At 33.7% G+C, this 17,659-nt stretch overlaps 1 protein-coding gene and 1 long non-coding RNA gene across 2 annotated transcripts; one reads left to right on the forward strand and one right to left on the reverse strand.

Moving 5' to 3' along the window:
* Positions 1 to 3,058: 3,058 nt before the first annotated feature.
* Positions 3,059 to 6,667, reverse strand: LOC139896681 (glutathione S-transferase zeta class-like). Its single transcript, XM_071879316.1, has 10 exons — positions 6,507 to 6,667; positions 5,157 to 5,200; positions 4,516 to 4,601; positions 4,345 to 4,416; positions 4,207 to 4,260; positions 4,036 to 4,111; positions 3,857 to 3,918; positions 3,654 to 3,713; positions 3,345 to 3,440; positions 3,059 to 3,248 (listed from the first exon to the last, which is right to left on the reverse strand). The coding sequence occupies exons 1-9, from the start codon at positions 6,593 to 6,595 to the stop codon at positions 3,366 to 3,368; spliced, it is 618 nt and encodes a 205-aa protein (XP_071735417.1). The 5' UTR covers positions 6,596 to 6,667; the 3' UTR covers positions 3,059 to 3,248; positions 3,345 to 3,365.
* A 2,780-nt stretch (positions 6,668 to 9,447) lies between these two features.
* LOC139896682 (uncharacterized) lies at positions 9,448 to 10,708 on the forward strand. Its single transcript, XR_011776319.1, has 4 exons — positions 9,448 to 9,634; positions 9,738 to 9,833; positions 9,977 to 10,427; positions 10,535 to 10,708. It is a non-coding gene; the product is annotated as an uncharacterized lncRNA (long non-coding RNA).
* The last annotated feature ends 6,951 nt before the right edge of the window (positions 10,709 to 17,659 follow it).

A 17,659-nucleotide genomic window follows, 5' to 3' on the forward strand; every position in this document is an offset into this window, starting at 1 on the left:
GCTCACACTCTACCAGATATACCACATGCAGTTGGAGTTGTAAGTCAATTCATGCATCAACCACAGGTTCACCATATGGAATCTGTAATGAGAATCATCAAATATTTAAAGAAAACAACATATCATGGAGTTGTTTTTAAAAGAAATGGACACCTGAAGACTCAGATATATACAGATGCGAGCTGGACTGAAGAAAAAGGAGATAGAAGATCTACATTCGGATTCTTCACACTTTTCGGGGGCAATCTAGTTTCATGGAGAAGTAAGAAATAAAAGGTTGTCTCACTCTCAAGTGCCAAGTCAGAATTTAGAGGGATAACAAAAGGAGTAGTCGAAGCCTTATGGATCAAGAAGTTGCTGACAGAGATCGGTTTTCCACCTCAAGAAGCTATTCAAATTTTCTGCGACAATGAAGCAGCAAGTGCCATTTCAGAAAAGCCCGTTCAAAATGACCGCACTAAACATGTTGAAATAGATAGACATTTTATCAAAGAAAAGTTAGATGGCGAAATTATTTCTCTTCCGTCAATCAGATCAGAAGATCAACTAGTCGACATCCTCACCAAGTCAGTAAATGGAAGACTCTTTAGCGAAGTTCTTGTCAAGTTGAATATCGGGAACCCCACTATTCAACTTGAGGGGGAATGTTAGAGAACATCAAATAAAATCAGCATACCTGAATTTCCTTTAAAGGAAACTTAACTTTGGATCAGAGAAAGTGTTCTCATCCTTTCCAAGTATAGAGGGTCACAAATGAACATAAAGCAACAGCCCAAGAAAAAAGTCAGCAGATTCAAACGGCTAACAACTCAGGCACAAAGACAACAATTTCCCTTAATGTAAAGTGGTTCCAAAAAGCATATTGGATCCATACTTTAATTAGGAATTAGCTGTTAGGACTTTTGTATATAAAGAAACACTTAGCCATGTAAATTGAATCAATTCAAGTTTATGAAAACACAAACTGATCAATACAAGTTACCATTACAATCTTTAATTCTTGAAATTTAACAGCAACTTCATGAGAAATATATTGCATCGTTCTTGCTCTGACACTTATCAAAAGTTGTTTGTTGTCAATGTCATTTTTAATCAAATGAATTTTACTATTTAATTGTATTTGTATATTGTATATATCAAGGCTAATTACAATGTTAGACGTTAACATTGATCATACCAACTTCAGTCATCGGTTTGTGTACAAGTGCACTTAGTCACTTAGTCACGTTGATGGTCGTTGATAGTGAACATCTTAACAGAAGTCAATTTCCGTTAACAATGACTATCGAATTCAACTATAATCTAAACCCGGACAGGTTGTCTTGCATAGTTTCTACAAAGAGAAACACTTTATCAGAGATAAAATATATGAGTTCTGACTGATTCCAATTGTTCTCCTAATGGAGGTCCAAGTCTTCTATTTATAGACAAAGTTCAAGGCTTGACCTCTTTATAATATACACCATGATCATGATCTGGTTGACCAGTCAAACTTTAAGACTCGAGTTAACTGCTCAATCTCTGAATATTCGGTTTCGTGGCATCTTTGATGGATGACGCGGTTCGTTATGTTAATTGGGGCTTACTCGTTAAACAATGTCTAACGGTGTGTACGCTATCTGGATTATAGCATGCTTACGGCCTAATAGCTTTTAATCACGTTTACGTTAAATGGTTTTACTCTTTAAAGGGCTTTTTGATACAATTGTATACACTGAACGGATGACGTATCATTAAACATATTTGCTTAAGTTAAACTAACAAATATTTTTTAAATAAGATCAACATGATGATATAATATTATCTACCATTTCATTATTTTCTAGTTAAGAGCATAAACCAAAGACTGCAACAAATGTAAATGATGAATAATTCGAATTTTAATGATGGAAATGAAGATTACAAATATATTACAAATATGTCGATGGAAATAGTGGACTTGATCGTAGACAAATCCGCAACAACCATCTAGACAATAATAAGAGACTGAGCAACTACAAAGACTTGAACATGAGCGAAATAAAGTTCTCCGTGAAGGTTCCATTAAAATCGTTATTATTGCTATAACCTTGGTCACGTACTTAGCTATCATACTTTATATTTTAAAAGTCGATAAACCAACCTTGAAAAGCGTAACCTTAAAATGAGAGCTTCAATTTTATACGGAGTAAAAAATAACTTGACATCTGTGTCATTTGGCGCCAAATTAAATATCTAATTTTGATTTTGGGGAGATAAAACATATGAAATATGAAAGCATATCCTGTCTCCAGACAGGATAGGAGTATACGTACAACTTAACAATGATTGCAATCAAGAACTATTCTATTTCGACATTTTCCAGTGGAGTTTACCGTATATCCCATTTTAATATTTTCGATGTAATCTTGAAAAGGTGAATATTCCTTATGTAATATGGATAGATGACTAATATTTGGTTTAATAAAAAGTGTACAAAGTTAAGTTTAATAATGTTAAGATACTGTGCACATACATGGAAATAGACTTAAAATTAAAACTAAATAGTATTCTACGTTAATTAGTGTAAAAAAAATAAGAAAAATGCTAACGACAACCCTAAAGGTTGTCATTAAGGTGCATAAAAGTCTGTACAATTTAATAACCGTCACATTAAAATCAAACGTAACCGCTATATACAAATTATTTATGCATCTTAACGACATCCCTAAGAGCTGTCATTAGTATTTTCCTAAAAATAATATATAGTATTCAATTTAACTTTATATAGACTATATGACTATGTTGATTGTATTTCATTTGAGTGAAATTTATTTATATATTATAACTGGATTTAATTCTTTAATCAATGATTAAATCAAATGAGCTATAAAACATATGAACTTTATTAATTGTAATTGTATCTGTATATATCAAGTCTAATATGGCGATATAACATTATCTACCATTTCATTATCTTCTAACCTCTGGAGCACCACCTGCAACTCCTTAGCCAATTTTAACTATCGTTCTCCATTCATACGTAGCAATGAACATGACAAATAATTCGTAATCAGCGAGTGTTATATTGACATTCAAATTATGTTAAATGTCGTTTTCCATATTATTCTTGTTCGTTGTTAACAAACTTATGATGTATTTTTCAAACTTCGTGATTATAATACAAGGGACGCTTACAAGATAAACTACAATAACAAGTAACTTACAAAAGGAAACAAAGCATAGAATAAGCTTGTAGAGGCTTTTAGAGTGCTTCTTCTTAACTGCAACTGCCACATGATATGCATACTCATTTTACTATACAAAAACTCAAGTTCATAAGCAATCTAGAAAAGAAAAATATATGTATCAGTTACTTAACTCACCCTGTGTGTTGTTGCAGTGTTTCAACAAATAATTTGTTGAAAAGATGGCGTTTCGCTGTACGTCTTGTTCAATTTAAGTAGGAGTGGGAACTCGGTCTGTTCCAAACAATGAAGAATGTTTACTACTCGGAATGATGAAACACAGTAATGAATAAAGGAACACAATTGAAAATGTCATAACATTAAAAAAAAAAAAAAAAAAAAGTAATCCTCTTTAAATAAGAAAATTCTGACATATACAATTGATAAAAAAAAAAAAAAAAAAAAAACTGATTAAGATAAAGTTCACATATTAGTAGATGATATTACCATATCAAGCTTGAAGCGGTAGATTGAGTTATATAATTGGGGTGCTAGATACAAGTCTGCCTGCAAGTAACCAATAAGATATATGTGACAAACGTAACTGATTTAATAGAAGAATATTCCAACTGATCATAAAATTAGTAAACAATTTTTATTTTATTTTATTTTTTTGAAAATAAGTAATCACAAAATCACTAAACACAGACCAGGTAAATTTCATCTCCAGTAGCATATTTTCCAGCATAGTTCACCAACAGTTTCTCAAGAGCTGCAAAAGTGATCACTTAGTTGGAACACATAGCCATGACTGCCATTAATTGGCTGTAAAAATTATACGATAGATTGCAGAAGGCACCCGATTGATTATTAAAATTTTAATTTTTACCTACAAACCCTTTCCTGATATGATGTTGAGCCCATGGAAGCTTCTCATCAGGACTAACACGTTCCCCAATATATTCCTGCAAAATTTCAAGCATCAAATTTCAACACGAAAAAGATACAGCCAAATTGATTGAGAAATAAGAACCAAAAATTATCAGAAGTTTATACTCACAACTAAACTTATATTCTGAAGAGGCTGAATACTGGAAGAAACGATACTTGCGACCTTACGACAGACAAGTGGTTAGTGTTTTAAATTAAAGATTTGCATAATCATAGCATATAAGTTAACATAATGCAACTAAATTACCTGGTAATTTATTGATTTTTTTATAAGATCTTGAGGTAACAAAGCGTGTTGCGGATATTTCTCTTCCAGATACTGTAAATGACATAAAAAATCCTATTAGATGCATTATACGAGAAGAAAGTTAAATATAAAATAAAATTATAATTATAATAATAATAATAATTGGCTCACTAATAGTATGGCATAAGAATCTGAAACTGCAGTAGTGCCATCCATCAGTGCAGGTACATAACCCATAGGATTGACCTCCAAAAATTCTACAAGATCATAAAGTTAGCCCCTAAATTTTTAAAGTTGTTCATGAAATAACCTCAGAACTCAGTTTTTATAGGATAAAGGCATTCTAGTCACAACACTAGATTATACTAGATTATTGATTTATTGGACTACAACAAATAATTTACATTTTACTACAAATGTTGTTCTTGTCGCGTTATATATTTGTGAGGTATCCTAGCACCTGAAAATCTTAGGTTCAAACCTCGATAAGTAAACATCTTTAAGATAGTCAGAAAAAAAGTCTAGTAAAAATCACATAAATACAGTTATACAGGTTAGGCCTTTTACACAAAAGAGTGTAAATGAGCCGAGCTCGAGCTCGGCTTGTTTTAAGCATAATATATTGAGCTCGAGGCCTCGACCTCAACTCCTTTGATGTTATATGAGCTCGAGCTCGTTTACTAGAAACGATCTCCAAAGTATGTGACGAGCTGATCTGGAGGGAGGTAATATTCTCTTTACCTGAAAAGTTTATTGATGCAATGAAATAATGCAATGAAAAGTTTATTAGTGTGTATATATATTCTCTTTACCTGGATCTTGGAGGGAGGTAATATTGATGCATTCATAATCAACAACAACAACAACAATACCCAATCCCACACTTGTAGGGTATGGGGGAGGTGAGACGTAGACAATCCTACCTCTACCCTAGGACAAAGAGAAGTCATTTCACCACCCCGAGTGAAACACTCACAAGGGTAGGGAAAGTCCTCCCTCTCTATGTTCGACGGATAAAGAGATTGCTTGCAACGGACCTCCGGCCAAAAAAAAAAAAAAAAAAAAAAAAAAAAAAAAAAAAATGCCAACGCCATGAAAATGGTGGAACGAATTTCCATGGGTTTTAAAATGTTGCCTGGAATTCGATTTAGGCTCTAAGCGACAGTCAAGTCGCCAATAATTAGACGCTTGCTGATGGCTCCCGAAACAGCGCCGTAAAAAAGAAAAAAGAAAAACGTACCTTAGAGTGTACTGCGGAGCACAGGACGAATAAAGTAAAGCTGCATTAAGTGAGAAATAAACATATATGTCCACATACAGATAAAAACACAACATAGCAAGCCATTCTATAAGAATTAACATACAAACATACATAAAACAGTATCTACCCAACAAGCATACATACGGGAAAACCAACATACGCATACATAGATATAAAACATACAAACATACGAATATACATACCAACATACGGATATACATACAAACATACGAATATACATACAACCAAACATATAACTATACATACATATAAACATACAACCATACATAAATACAAACATACATAAATACATAAATACAATCAAAGACAAGCAGAAAAGCAAAACAAGCGAACATACAAACAACCAAACATAAACTTGCGAACAAAGTTAAATACATACATACAAACACGAACATCCATACATACACATAGAAACCCACATGTCCAAACTTACACCATCGATGCATGGGTCTAGAGAAAAAAAAAAAAAAAAAAAAAAAACCAGCAAAGAGCAAAGAGCAGAGTGAAAGAAGATACCCACACAGACCCACAAAACCACAAACACACAAACAAAACCAAAAAACCTACTCGTCAATTCTAATTCTAGTCCTCCACGCAACCCTATCAGAGGTCATGTCCTCGGTCAATAAGAGCTCCTTCAAGTCTAGCTTTATCCTATCTTCCCACCTACGCGTAGGTCTACCCCTTCTTCTTACGCCGTCAACCGTAATTTTACATGAATACAGCAAAAAACTAAAATCAGTTACTACTTTTGTCTACTGTATTGTGCATACTACTGGAAATTAATTAAATAAATAAATATGTAGAAAATTTAAAAAAAAAAAAAAATGAATATACTAATATCTGAGTATATCATAAGTAATAAGTGGTTGAGAAACAACCTTTTAATTCGAGAGCAAGACGAACACGACGAGAGCAGGAACTAAAAGGATGAGAATACAGCTTCATCTTCTGCTCAATAACTTCCATCAGTTGACTTTATTTTGATCTAATATTTTTTCTTTTGTAGAAAAAAAAAAAAAAGAAATTAATAAGGTGAAAAATACAATGAAAATAAAACCGAACAAGCAACAAAATAATGAGTGTGCTAATTGAGTGATAACTCTACTACAAATCACATCCTAGCCATCCATCAAAAACTATCCTTAAATCACATCCATCCATCACCCCTCATCTTTGAAATCACGTGATAAGTCTTCCTAAGTCAATTAAAATCCCCTGTATACCCTTTTCCACACAAAACAATACGGAACAATCAGGGAAAATAGGGTCGTTGAAATTCAAATCGACAAATATACATAATCGTTACAGATGCAATCGGATTTCGTATCTGACACAAACCATCCATGTTAGGGCTCTGATCGTTTATTCGTGAGCGACACCAATGTGTCAGAATTCGTATCGCAGATATGCATAAACGCTATAGATGCAATTAGGGTTCTGATCATTGATTCGATAAACCCTAGATCGCCGTTAAATTGGTCTTTTGCCATCGATGATTCTGCTACAATCTTCAAGGTAACTAATTTACACTAAATGCTTGAATAAATGAAATTGCAGGATGATTTTCATCTTCTATTAAACAATTCAGTTGCAGTCAGGTGACTAAAACGTCCTTTTTATTTGTATTTCTATTTTTCTATGAATTTTGTTCGATGTGCTGTGTTGAGTACAATGTTGTTGTTCAATATTGAAAAAAGAAGAACCAAGAATGACTGATAATATTGAAAAAAGAAGAACTGATAAATTGACAATCTTCCAGTGGCTCGAAATTGAATATAAGTAAACAAGTGCACACCAATAAAGTGGATATAGGTGCTGATAAATATGAGTTTATATTTATGTTTCTATGAACTTAGATTATATAGGTGCTCCTTGGCATAAAAATTTGGGTAGCCACTTTAAAAGTGGGTTTCTATGTTCGATTACTGATAAGCAGACTCTTAAAATAATCGGCGATCTTGCCTGAAGCAGGAAATGGGATTGAAAGATGTGACAACACAGTGAGATAGTTAACAAAGAAAATGGGATTGAAAGACGAGGACAAGACATTGGCACTTGGAGCTTATTAAGTTACATGACTAAAATCTTGATATATTATCATTTTGTATCAATTATAACTAAAATCTTGATGTTCCTACAAATTGTGGTGCTTTTTGACTTATATGTCATGTTTCTAAAACTGTCAAAACATGATAGTTATGGCAGATTATAATGAAGTTGAGTTTACTAACATGGTAGGCACTGCATCATGCATTGATGGTAGGTCTATCTGCTTTCAATATCTTAGAGGTAAGATTGTGAATTCAAACAGCTCTGTGTGCCATGGAGTTCCTACACATTGGCCTGTTAGCAATTCATTTTGACCCATACCATAAATGTACACTTTGTCGCAACTCGCAAACATGTTTTACCCCTTAATAGGTTTATTTACTATAACAATGATTTCGATTGTTATCTAACATGTATAATCAGTTGTTTAATTTTTTATTTTTTTACCAATTTGCAGGCTTTAAAGAGTGAAACTTCGGGGTTAGCTGAACTTCTTCGTCTAATCATTAATCTTACACGACTGTATGTCAGCAACTACCTAAAAAAGTTAAAGGAACCTGTTGGTAAACACGTGCAAAATGGTAAAGGAACCTGTTTGGGTTAGAAACAATAATTATGCAATCAAGGGCCAGGAAGGATTCAACAGTGCAATATTTACATTTGTGTTTTCAAGGTATGGGATGAAGATGGTTGAAGAAGGGTTCACTAGGCTTTTAAGGTTTTGTATTTCTTTGAATTACAATATCTTTTAATTATAAACTGATACAATGGTTAAAAGTTCAATTAGGTATGTGAATTATCAAATTTATAATGTCATAAATCTAACTGACTTTGTTCGATTAAGACGTGGAATACCTTCAAATATTTTAATGTTTTTATTCTAATAAGTTTTTTTTCTTTTTTTGCAGCATATTAAAACTTCATGCAATTGTAACGTTCATATCTTTTTCATCCATTCTTAATCGTCTTATGTGTACTTCTCCTTTACCCAAGTTATTAAGGTAGTGTTCTTATCCTATGGTGAGTTTCGTTAAAGTAGTTGAGATATTGTTATCCTTTAAAAAAATAAGATGGACTTTTTATTAGCTAAATTTTTGTAGTATAAACTATATAGACACACTAAAGGGTGTAGTATTGTCTTGAATATTTATAACCAATGCTATGGAAAAACTGCCCCTTGCCAAGTGTCAAGTAAATTTAACCTGATGATCTTTCTGAAGGTTTATGGGTTTATCCCAACCTGGAGGTAAATGGTGAGATGCAGCCCTGGTAGAATGAGTTGCTATTCTTGCAGCTTCCATAAGAGACATTGACGACTCTTTGTAAATTGTTTTTGCATAACTTTTGATGGAATTAGGAACAATCTCGTGGTGTTTGGGCGAGTATTAACTGTTTTGGTACTTAATCTTAGGATGACCTTATTGTTTTTGGCGCCGTTTACGCAGAGTACGTGATGTGGATACGATGCGTGACTATGCATTTGTGGTATGTACTCACTATACTTATATTGTTTTTTCTTGATTCATGGGTATGGTTTTGCAATTCCGTTTCTCTCCTTTTTTTTTTTTGTATGAGTCTAAGAATTCAAGGACCCGAGAGATGCTGATGATGCTCGGTACAGCTTCAATGGCTGTGACGTGGATGGAAGCCGAATCATAGTTTAATTTGCCAAATGGGTATGCTATTCATTCTAATGTATTATTATTTATTTACTAGCCATCGACTTCATTCGGTACCCGTTGACATACATGTGCCACATGGCAGTGGTGGTTATGTGGGCGGGTCACGTGACTATCTTGGCAGAGGTCCTCCTCGTGGTGCGGGTCCCTACTTTAATTGTGGACTTGATGGTCACTGGGCTCGAGATTGTAAAGCTGATGACTGGAAGAACAAATCTTATCGTTGTGGTGATCGAGGCCATATAGAGAGACATTGTCAGAACAGCCCGAAGAAACTGTGAGTTTATTAAATATGTCTTTAAATTGTTTGCCATCATTTGTGAAGCCATGTTTCTGTGATTTAGTTTTTTGTTTTTGTTTTTTGTTGTTGTTTTATTTAGTGTTGAGAGAAGGCGTGGGCGAAGCTACTCGAGGACTCCTCCACCTCGACGAGGTAGAAGCCGCAGTCGTAGTTATAGCAAGAGCCGCAGCTACAGGTTACATACTTTTTCATTTTTTTATGATTGAACTTTAGTTGATAGTCGATCTTCAATTTGAAGGATAGAGTCAATATTTGCATGTGAAAGTTTATTTTCATTCTTCAAAAAAAAAAAAAAAAATCGTGATTATTATATTGCAGCTGAACCGTATACCATCACAACTCATATTGGAGCTGCGTCCACTCTGCATTCGGGAAAATCATCGGATGATTTAGTTTCTATCAGGATCTAAACATCTTTTTGTGGGAATTAGGTATGTATTTACTCTTTCAACTAATTTCCAATCTCAAGAATGTATATCTCCATCTGATTTGTATAACTGGACGGGGAACACGAGATTTGATAAGGTATGTATATTGTATGAATATTATCAAAATGATTTACTTAATGTACATTTATAAACTTTCATATCTTCTTATAAGCATCTCCCAGTAGTTGGAAATGGCGAAGTTATGCATTGTGCAAAATATGGAACTATATCTAAGAACGGAAAAAGCTTCTGGCTGGTGATATTAGCGGTAATTGTTAAAGATAAAGGTTGTTCCAATAGTCATGGTTATAAGATGGTAGCTCAAGTTGTATGGATAAAAAGTACGCTTTTATCGACTTACAACCTCTTCTAAACATTTGTATACCTTGGAGTTTACATTCATAACCGTAGGAGCTTCATTTGTCATATTTTTCTTTTGAAACTGCAGGCCAGGAGACGCAGAGGCCGTACACCTACTCCGGGAAGGTATCTTGGACTGACGACTGTCCGCAGTACTTATTTTCAAACCATTCATAATTATATCTTATTTTTATTAGTTCAATATCAGTAATGGTAGTAATACTTATTACTAATGGGTTGGATAGTGGTTAAACAAAATGTAGCATAAGTCGACCCATTTACTTATAAATGGGTCGACTTATGCTACATTTTGTTTTCAACAAATTATTATTGCATTAAGACATGGTATGTTAGGTCTCAAAATATGTGTGTGTATTTAAGTGTTGGGTAGTGATATTTCCCCACTCCATTTTGATAAATCCAACATTATTTGGTGTAACTTCCTAAATTGCCCTTATAGACTAAATATAAATTATTTTGTTTACAGTTCCCTTTGAATTCTTTCAACTGAGTTTTCTTCCTGCCTATCTACCTCTGCCCTAATTCCCATCCATTCCAAGCCAACTTTAATTACTCATGTCAATTGATATGTCGATTACAGTAAAAATGTTTCAAATCCGAACATTCTAGATTTTTCAATCACAATTTCATCATTAATTTAATGACCTTTATTAAAAAAAAAAAAAATTGACTGCGTTTTCGTTTTGTTGTCAATCAAAAACCCGATCTCATTTGAATTGGATTTACTTAACCGAAAAACATTAGTCAATGTTCTGATGTTCAATCTTTGGCAAAATAAAGTCAAACCCATTTAACTGAAGCCATTAATGTTTTAGATATGTTTAAATATTAACATTCATCACGAAGTGTCTTTTCTAAATGTTTTTATTTTCATCCAATCTATAATGTTCGTGAACAGTTTTTTCAAAAAACAAAATTTTTTATTTTTTTTGCTTCCCCCCGCTTACCCCCGATTGGTTACTTCCCCATTGATCTTGCCCCTATATATATAGTGGTAGGATCAAGAGGGAAGTAACCATTCGGGGGGAAGCAAAAACTTTTTTTTTTTCGTTTTTTGAAAAAACTTTGTTCACGAACATTATAGATGAGATGAAAATATGAACATTTAGTAGAGATACTTTGTGATAAATGTTTTTATTTTGGCGGGAAAACGCTCGAAGAAGTAATATATAACAATTATCGTGTTTTTTGAGCGTATTTTGAGGTTTTAGCTATTGGGGTTTAGATATTAGGGTTTAGAAATATAGGGTTTAGATTTAGGATTTAGATTCAGTTTTTAACACGAACGGTTTAGGGTTTAGGGTTTGGTGTTTTGGGTTTATGGAATAAACCCAAAACACCAAACCCTAAACTCTAAATCGGGCTAAATTTTACTTCACAAAACATGAAGAAAAAAAACGTTCATATTCTTCACTAACAATATTATCTTGAATGTTATTTTTGTCGATCGTTTTTCCGCCTAAATAATAACATTCATCACGAAGTGTCTCTTCTAAATGTTCATATTTTCGTGTGATCTTGATGCCGGAAAAAAAAAATCAAAAAAACGAAAAAAAAAATTTTGCTTCCCCCTGCTTCCCCCCGATTGGTTACTTCCCCATTGATCATGCATATATATATATATATATATATATATATATATATATATATATATATATATATATATATATATATATATATATATGACAATTAACACTACTACTTTAGTTTAATACATTCATTATAAACATTACTTTTGATTAAACTCTCACGAAGCCCTGCGAATTCGCGGGTCTTCATCTAGTTTATATAAAGCAAGAGACTTCAACAAAAATTGAAGCTTCGAAAAACGTACATCCAAAACGAAAATCGAGCTTAAAACAATACAAGAAAACAAACCAAGCTCGCGACAACTAAAAAATCTAGACAACAAAAATACACAAGCAATACAAAGACCAAAGAAGATCGACAAAAAAGAGGTTGACCAATCAAACGAATGACGAGCGATTAGCACCCATCTTCTCCCAAACCTCACTAAGCATCCTTGATAAATTCACCAAATTTCTCCATCTCAGCCCCTTTAACTCGACGTTTTCTTCTTGACTTCTTTCTCATAGTGTTCGATGCCCTCTTTGTGACAATGACATAGAATCGGTGGAACACTCCTTAATATTTTGTTCGCATGCACCAGAAGTTTGGATATGTGTTTTTAAATGGTGGAATCGGGGCAACTTCTCGGGGTTCACTATATTCGAACTAATTCATGCGAACCCGGATGGCGGATGTTGACGCTTTAATTTGGCAAGCAACTCATTTGGATTACTTGTTATATCATTTGGAAAAATCGGAACAACATAGTCTTTAACGGTAAATGTTGGAACACTCTGGTGAATCTTAGTGAAATTCAAGTAATTTCTTTTTATTGGATTCCGCGAAAAATAAAAGAGACTAATATCGACAGGGACATTTGGCTCACCAAGCCGGACACATATTTACCTTAAGCTTGTATATGAGGATGGGTTGCAATCTCGGCCTCTCCTTTCCTCCCACATAGTTCATGTTATTGTTTAGTTTTCGTGTATATTGAGGTCGACCTAACGCATTGTGGTAGGACGCATATATTAATAAAATACTTCACTTGCTTTTCAAAAAACAAAAATATATAGTGAAGGTGTTGGAGTGTCTTTTTAAGTTTACTATAAAGGTTAAAAGATGCCGTTTAAACTTACTTGGGTTAGTGGACTTGGGAATTAGTTGAGTTAAATATTTTGGGGAGTTTAACCCGATGAAGTTAGTGGTAACTGAGTGGGTCACGTTTGTGTCAATAGTTTTTTTCCGTTTCGCTTATAAGACCCGATTTTTTACCTTCACAATTTAGAAGATTCAAGGTATTAGCAATCTAAATCTTGTTGCTTTTACAATTTACTACGGCCCAAAAATTAACATTTCATCTCACTACCCTGTATCACAACTACACTTATAAGCTTCAGAACTAAAAAGTTGGGTTAAAAGCTCGATTGTATCGTCCCCGCAGCTTTGGCTCAGTGGACATGTGGTGGTGCCTAGCACCCCCGCCGGGCTAGAGGTCTCGGGTTCGAGCCTCGTCACCTACAAAGGATATTATTTGAAAGAAATTCCTTGAGGGTGGCCCAAAGGGAAGGTTTTACCGACCCGCTCCGGGACTAAGGTCCGGCCCGCCTGCCCCGTATGGGATGTTTAAGGGTCGGATCCCCTGAGTGTGGTTCGGGTTTCCTGCCCGAACGTGTGTGTGTGTGCAAATGATGACTAGGCTTCGGTCCGGACTGATGCAAACTTGCCGTTCAAAAAAAAAAAAAAAAAAAAAAAAGGGTCGATTGTATCTCCTTCACGATTCAGGTACGCTGCCCCATTTACCCCATTTTAGTTGTACAAATTGAAATACAATTAAATTGCTATTGTTATAAACCGTAGAAAGAGAATGAGACTTACAAATTTTGGAGAAACATGGGATGTAAAAGCGGGTTTGGGTTTGGGTTTGGGTTTGGGTTTGGGTTTGGGTTTGGGTTTCGGTGTGGACCGTGGACTGGAGCAAACATTACTTCTGTACAGGATATTTAGTTTTAGTTTTGATGGGCTGCCTTGGCCCATATGTATATGTATCTGTGCTTTCAACCATTAATAATCAACTTACATCATTTACAATTTTATTTTATTTTTTATGCGTTGATCACGCCTATCACTTATATTTTTATCATTGTAAGTTTAAAGTTCAGAATCAAATTTCTTTTCCAAAACATCAATAATATATCCATAAAAGATTATTTTTTAGCTCATAATATCCTCTTAAATCAAACATAATTTTTTTTCAAACATACAGGAAGGTGATTTGCAGATAATTTTTGTTTGTTGGTGGTCACGATGCAATTTGAATGTATATGTAGATAACATGTCTTTGCATTTGTGTTCCATTACCTGGTTACATTTTAAGAATAAAAAACAAACACTAGTAATGCAATGAGTATATTGATTCCGTATACCATTAACATTCACATTCTAAAAACAACTTTTATGACTTTTTATAACATATAAATAAAAACTATAAAATTTGATGACCAGAAAGTACAATTCAGCGTCAAGAACCTAGTTCCCAAAATTAACCCCAAACCCATATGTAACAAACACACTATCAACAAATGTAAACGATGAATAATTAGCATTTCAGTGATGGAAATTAAGATAAACTAGTGAAATGACCCGTGAAATCACGGGTTTGTTTAAATGAAACAGTTTAATGATATATTTTAGGTATTAAGTGAATTTAAATGCTAAATTCATTTAGTTTAATGACACGACAGATTCCGACTAAAAAACTTCTCGTTGTTTTTACAAACATATTGATGTAATTAACTTGGTAAGAATAAATGAACTACATTAATTCTCTCATCATCATCTCCACATTGATGTAATTAACCTTTTATTGAGACGTGTATTTCGCATACATATATAACGTAATTAATCTCGTAAAGATAACTCATATTTGAATTTGAATAATAATATAATAATAATTAATAAAATGAAAGTGAATTTTTTTCCGAAAAACATGAAATAAATAAATAAGTAGATTTAATTAATTAGTCATTAATTAGAATAATGACATCACTTTAAGGGCTTAGATTTTTTTAATTAGTTTCAGGACCCGTGGAAACACGGGTTTATAAAAGAACAATCGTTTAATGATATGTTATAGTTGATGAATTAAATTTGACAAAAAATGTGGATGCTATAAAATAACATAATTCGTTCAATTCGCCAAACATAGTAAACAACAATGTTTTAATGAAAACAACCACCAACAAAAACTATTATCCAAAATAATAGTCTGAAAATACAAAACCTTAATGTACAAAATGGAAAACAACCTTAAGAATTTAAAACCATGATCACAAACTCTTACTTTTTTATTTTTAAATAAAAACTTAAACAATAAAGTTTATCAAATGAACTTTTAATGATGCAAAGTTTGAAGAAATATTTACCTTGACAGTACTTAATAGGGTGAGAAATTCTTTTCTATCATCATCTTTATCATGAAAAGAATAACAGTTTATGAATCAAGAAAAGGGAGATGTAACCTAGTTTGTTAGTCATGAGGATTTGAAGCCAGTAGCAGAATCTTTCCAGACATCTGCAAACAGTATTGTATACATTAGTCAATGGACACAAATAATATGTTCATCTAGAGTTTTTGCATATAAACTGAAATTTTGATGTAATATCAAATATACACTGCAACCTTCCAATCAATTCCATATAAAAAGAAGTGATACAACATAAGAGTAAGAAGAATCACACTTCATACATATTCCTGATGTTGTGTTTTTTTTTTTTTTTAATATTTTATGTTCTTTTCATGAAATTTTTGCCCTTACGCGTACAACCAATCAAACAAAATTGATAAGTACTGGACTAAAAATGTGATGCCCCGTACAAAACCATCGTGTACGAATCATCAACAACAGGATCATTACAAGGTTAAGTACTATATGTTGTAACAAAAGAAGTTGCATTCACGATAAAAAGGTGATGTCATAACCGACATCAAATGTTTTACATTTCAAAAACATGCTCCACTAAGTAGAAGCAATTAATAAGTGTATGTGACGACAATGGTCGTTACAAGTCATAGTTCAAAAGTACGAATGTTTGAATGCAAAATAAAGTAGTTCATGCGATAGCAACTCTAAGCAGCGGGTGTCTACAGCACGACTAGTACACAGCGGAAGCTAACCTCAAGCACCTGAGAAAAACATGCTTAAAAACGTCAACACAAAGGTTGGTGAGCTATAGTTTAAGTATAACAGTAAGTAAGGTAGGCCACGAGATTTCAGTGCTACAAAGAGCGTTTCAAAACAGTATGATAAAGTATATGTTAACCGTGGGCACTTGGTAACTAACTTAACGTTTATACCCCCTGAAAGTACACTTGGCAAGTGCGTATTTCTACAAAGTATTAAACACTCGTTAAATGCTAGCGCGACTAGCCCGAATGGGGATGTCAAACCCTATGGATCCATATCTAAGATTCGCGTTCAAGGTTCAAAAACCAATGATTAAACGTTACCGAGCTAAAGGGAATGTTTATGCCGTTGTATAACCCACACATATATAAAGTTTAAGTACTCGTGCCTAGTATGTAAAACATAAAATCCGCATGTATTCTCAGTTCCCAAAATAAGTTAAAGTAAAAAGGGAATGCTATAACTCACAATGATATGTAGCGGTAAAGTAGTAGTCGGGAAAGGTGTGCAAGTAAACGGTCCGAAGTCCTCAACCTAAGTCAAATAGTACTAAGTCAGTAAATCGTCTTAATAGGTTTAAAAGTATGTAATTAAGGTCTTAAGGGTCATCATCATTCATCATTAAACAAAAGGCGTAAAGTAGGTTTCGTTTATGAAAGTAGTTTAAAACAAAGGCTGACTTCGATCAGTCACCACGGCCTCTAACCTTACTGAATTAAGGTGAGACCAGTGGCCATGGCTCCGTATATGAGTCCCTTAAGTGTGGTAAAATTTACAGAAGCAAACTCGTCTTCGTTTAACCGTGGTGACGGTTTAAGTGCGAGTAGGTCTGAAATTTCTGCACAACGTTAAAAGACATAGTGACGCTCGGAGGGCCATAAATCCTAAACCGTAACTCGGATTAAGACAAGTCCTATATGAAAAGTTATCTACTCGAAAAGATCTATCTAAAAATCATGGTTAGAACAGCCCATGTCTGCTGGTCTATTACAGAAACAGCAGGTCAGTAGGTTTTGGACAGAAACAGTAAGTTTAAGTGAGTTCCGGTGGTCTTGGTGCTTGATGTTCATCATGGTTCTCGTCCTTGATGCATATAGCTTCAAGTGTACAACTCATTGATGTGTCTACATCATCTTAACCAAGTCTTGACCATCATAACCCTAGTGCAAGTCTAAGACATGAAGCACAACTCACTTAAGAGTTGTATGAAGTTTGATGAACCAAAGTTACATCAAGGTCTTAGATCTAACACCTACATGAACTATAAAGCTAATAACAAGTTACAAACTTGAAAGTAAACTAACTAATCAAGATCTTAAGATGTAGAACATAGTTCCTTAGTTAGATCTTGAAGATCCAAGACCCAAAAGTCTAGATCAAGCATAAGTATACAAAGTTATTTTTAAAGAAAACTTATTTGTGTGTTCTTGAACTTT

Source organism: Rutidosis leptorrhynchoides, chromosome 3 (assembly GCF_046630445.1).
Source record: "Rutidosis leptorrhynchoides isolate AG116_Rl617_1_P2 chromosome 3, CSIRO_AGI_Rlap_v1, whole genome shotgun sequence".
Taxonomy (NCBI): Eukaryota; Viridiplantae; Streptophyta; class Magnoliopsida; order Asterales; family Asteraceae; genus Rutidosis; species Rutidosis leptorrhynchoides.

What these genes read in the sequence shown, in the direction of transcription:
- LOC139896681 (XM_071879316.1), bottom strand. Translation starts at nt 6,595, where the DNA reads ATGGAAGTTATTGAGCAGAAGATGAAGCTGTATTCTCATCCTTTTAGT. An exon ending in TTCAGAATATAAGTTTAGTT is followed by an intron (nt 4,112 to 4,206) that starts GTGAGTATAAAC and finishes GAAATTTTGCAG; the next exon opens with GAATATATTGGGGAACGTGT. An exon ending in TATCAGGAAAGGGTTTGTAG is followed by an intron (nt 3,919 to 4,035) that starts GTAAAAATTAAA and finishes TCACTTTTGCAG; the next exon opens with CTCTTGAGAAACTGTTGGTG.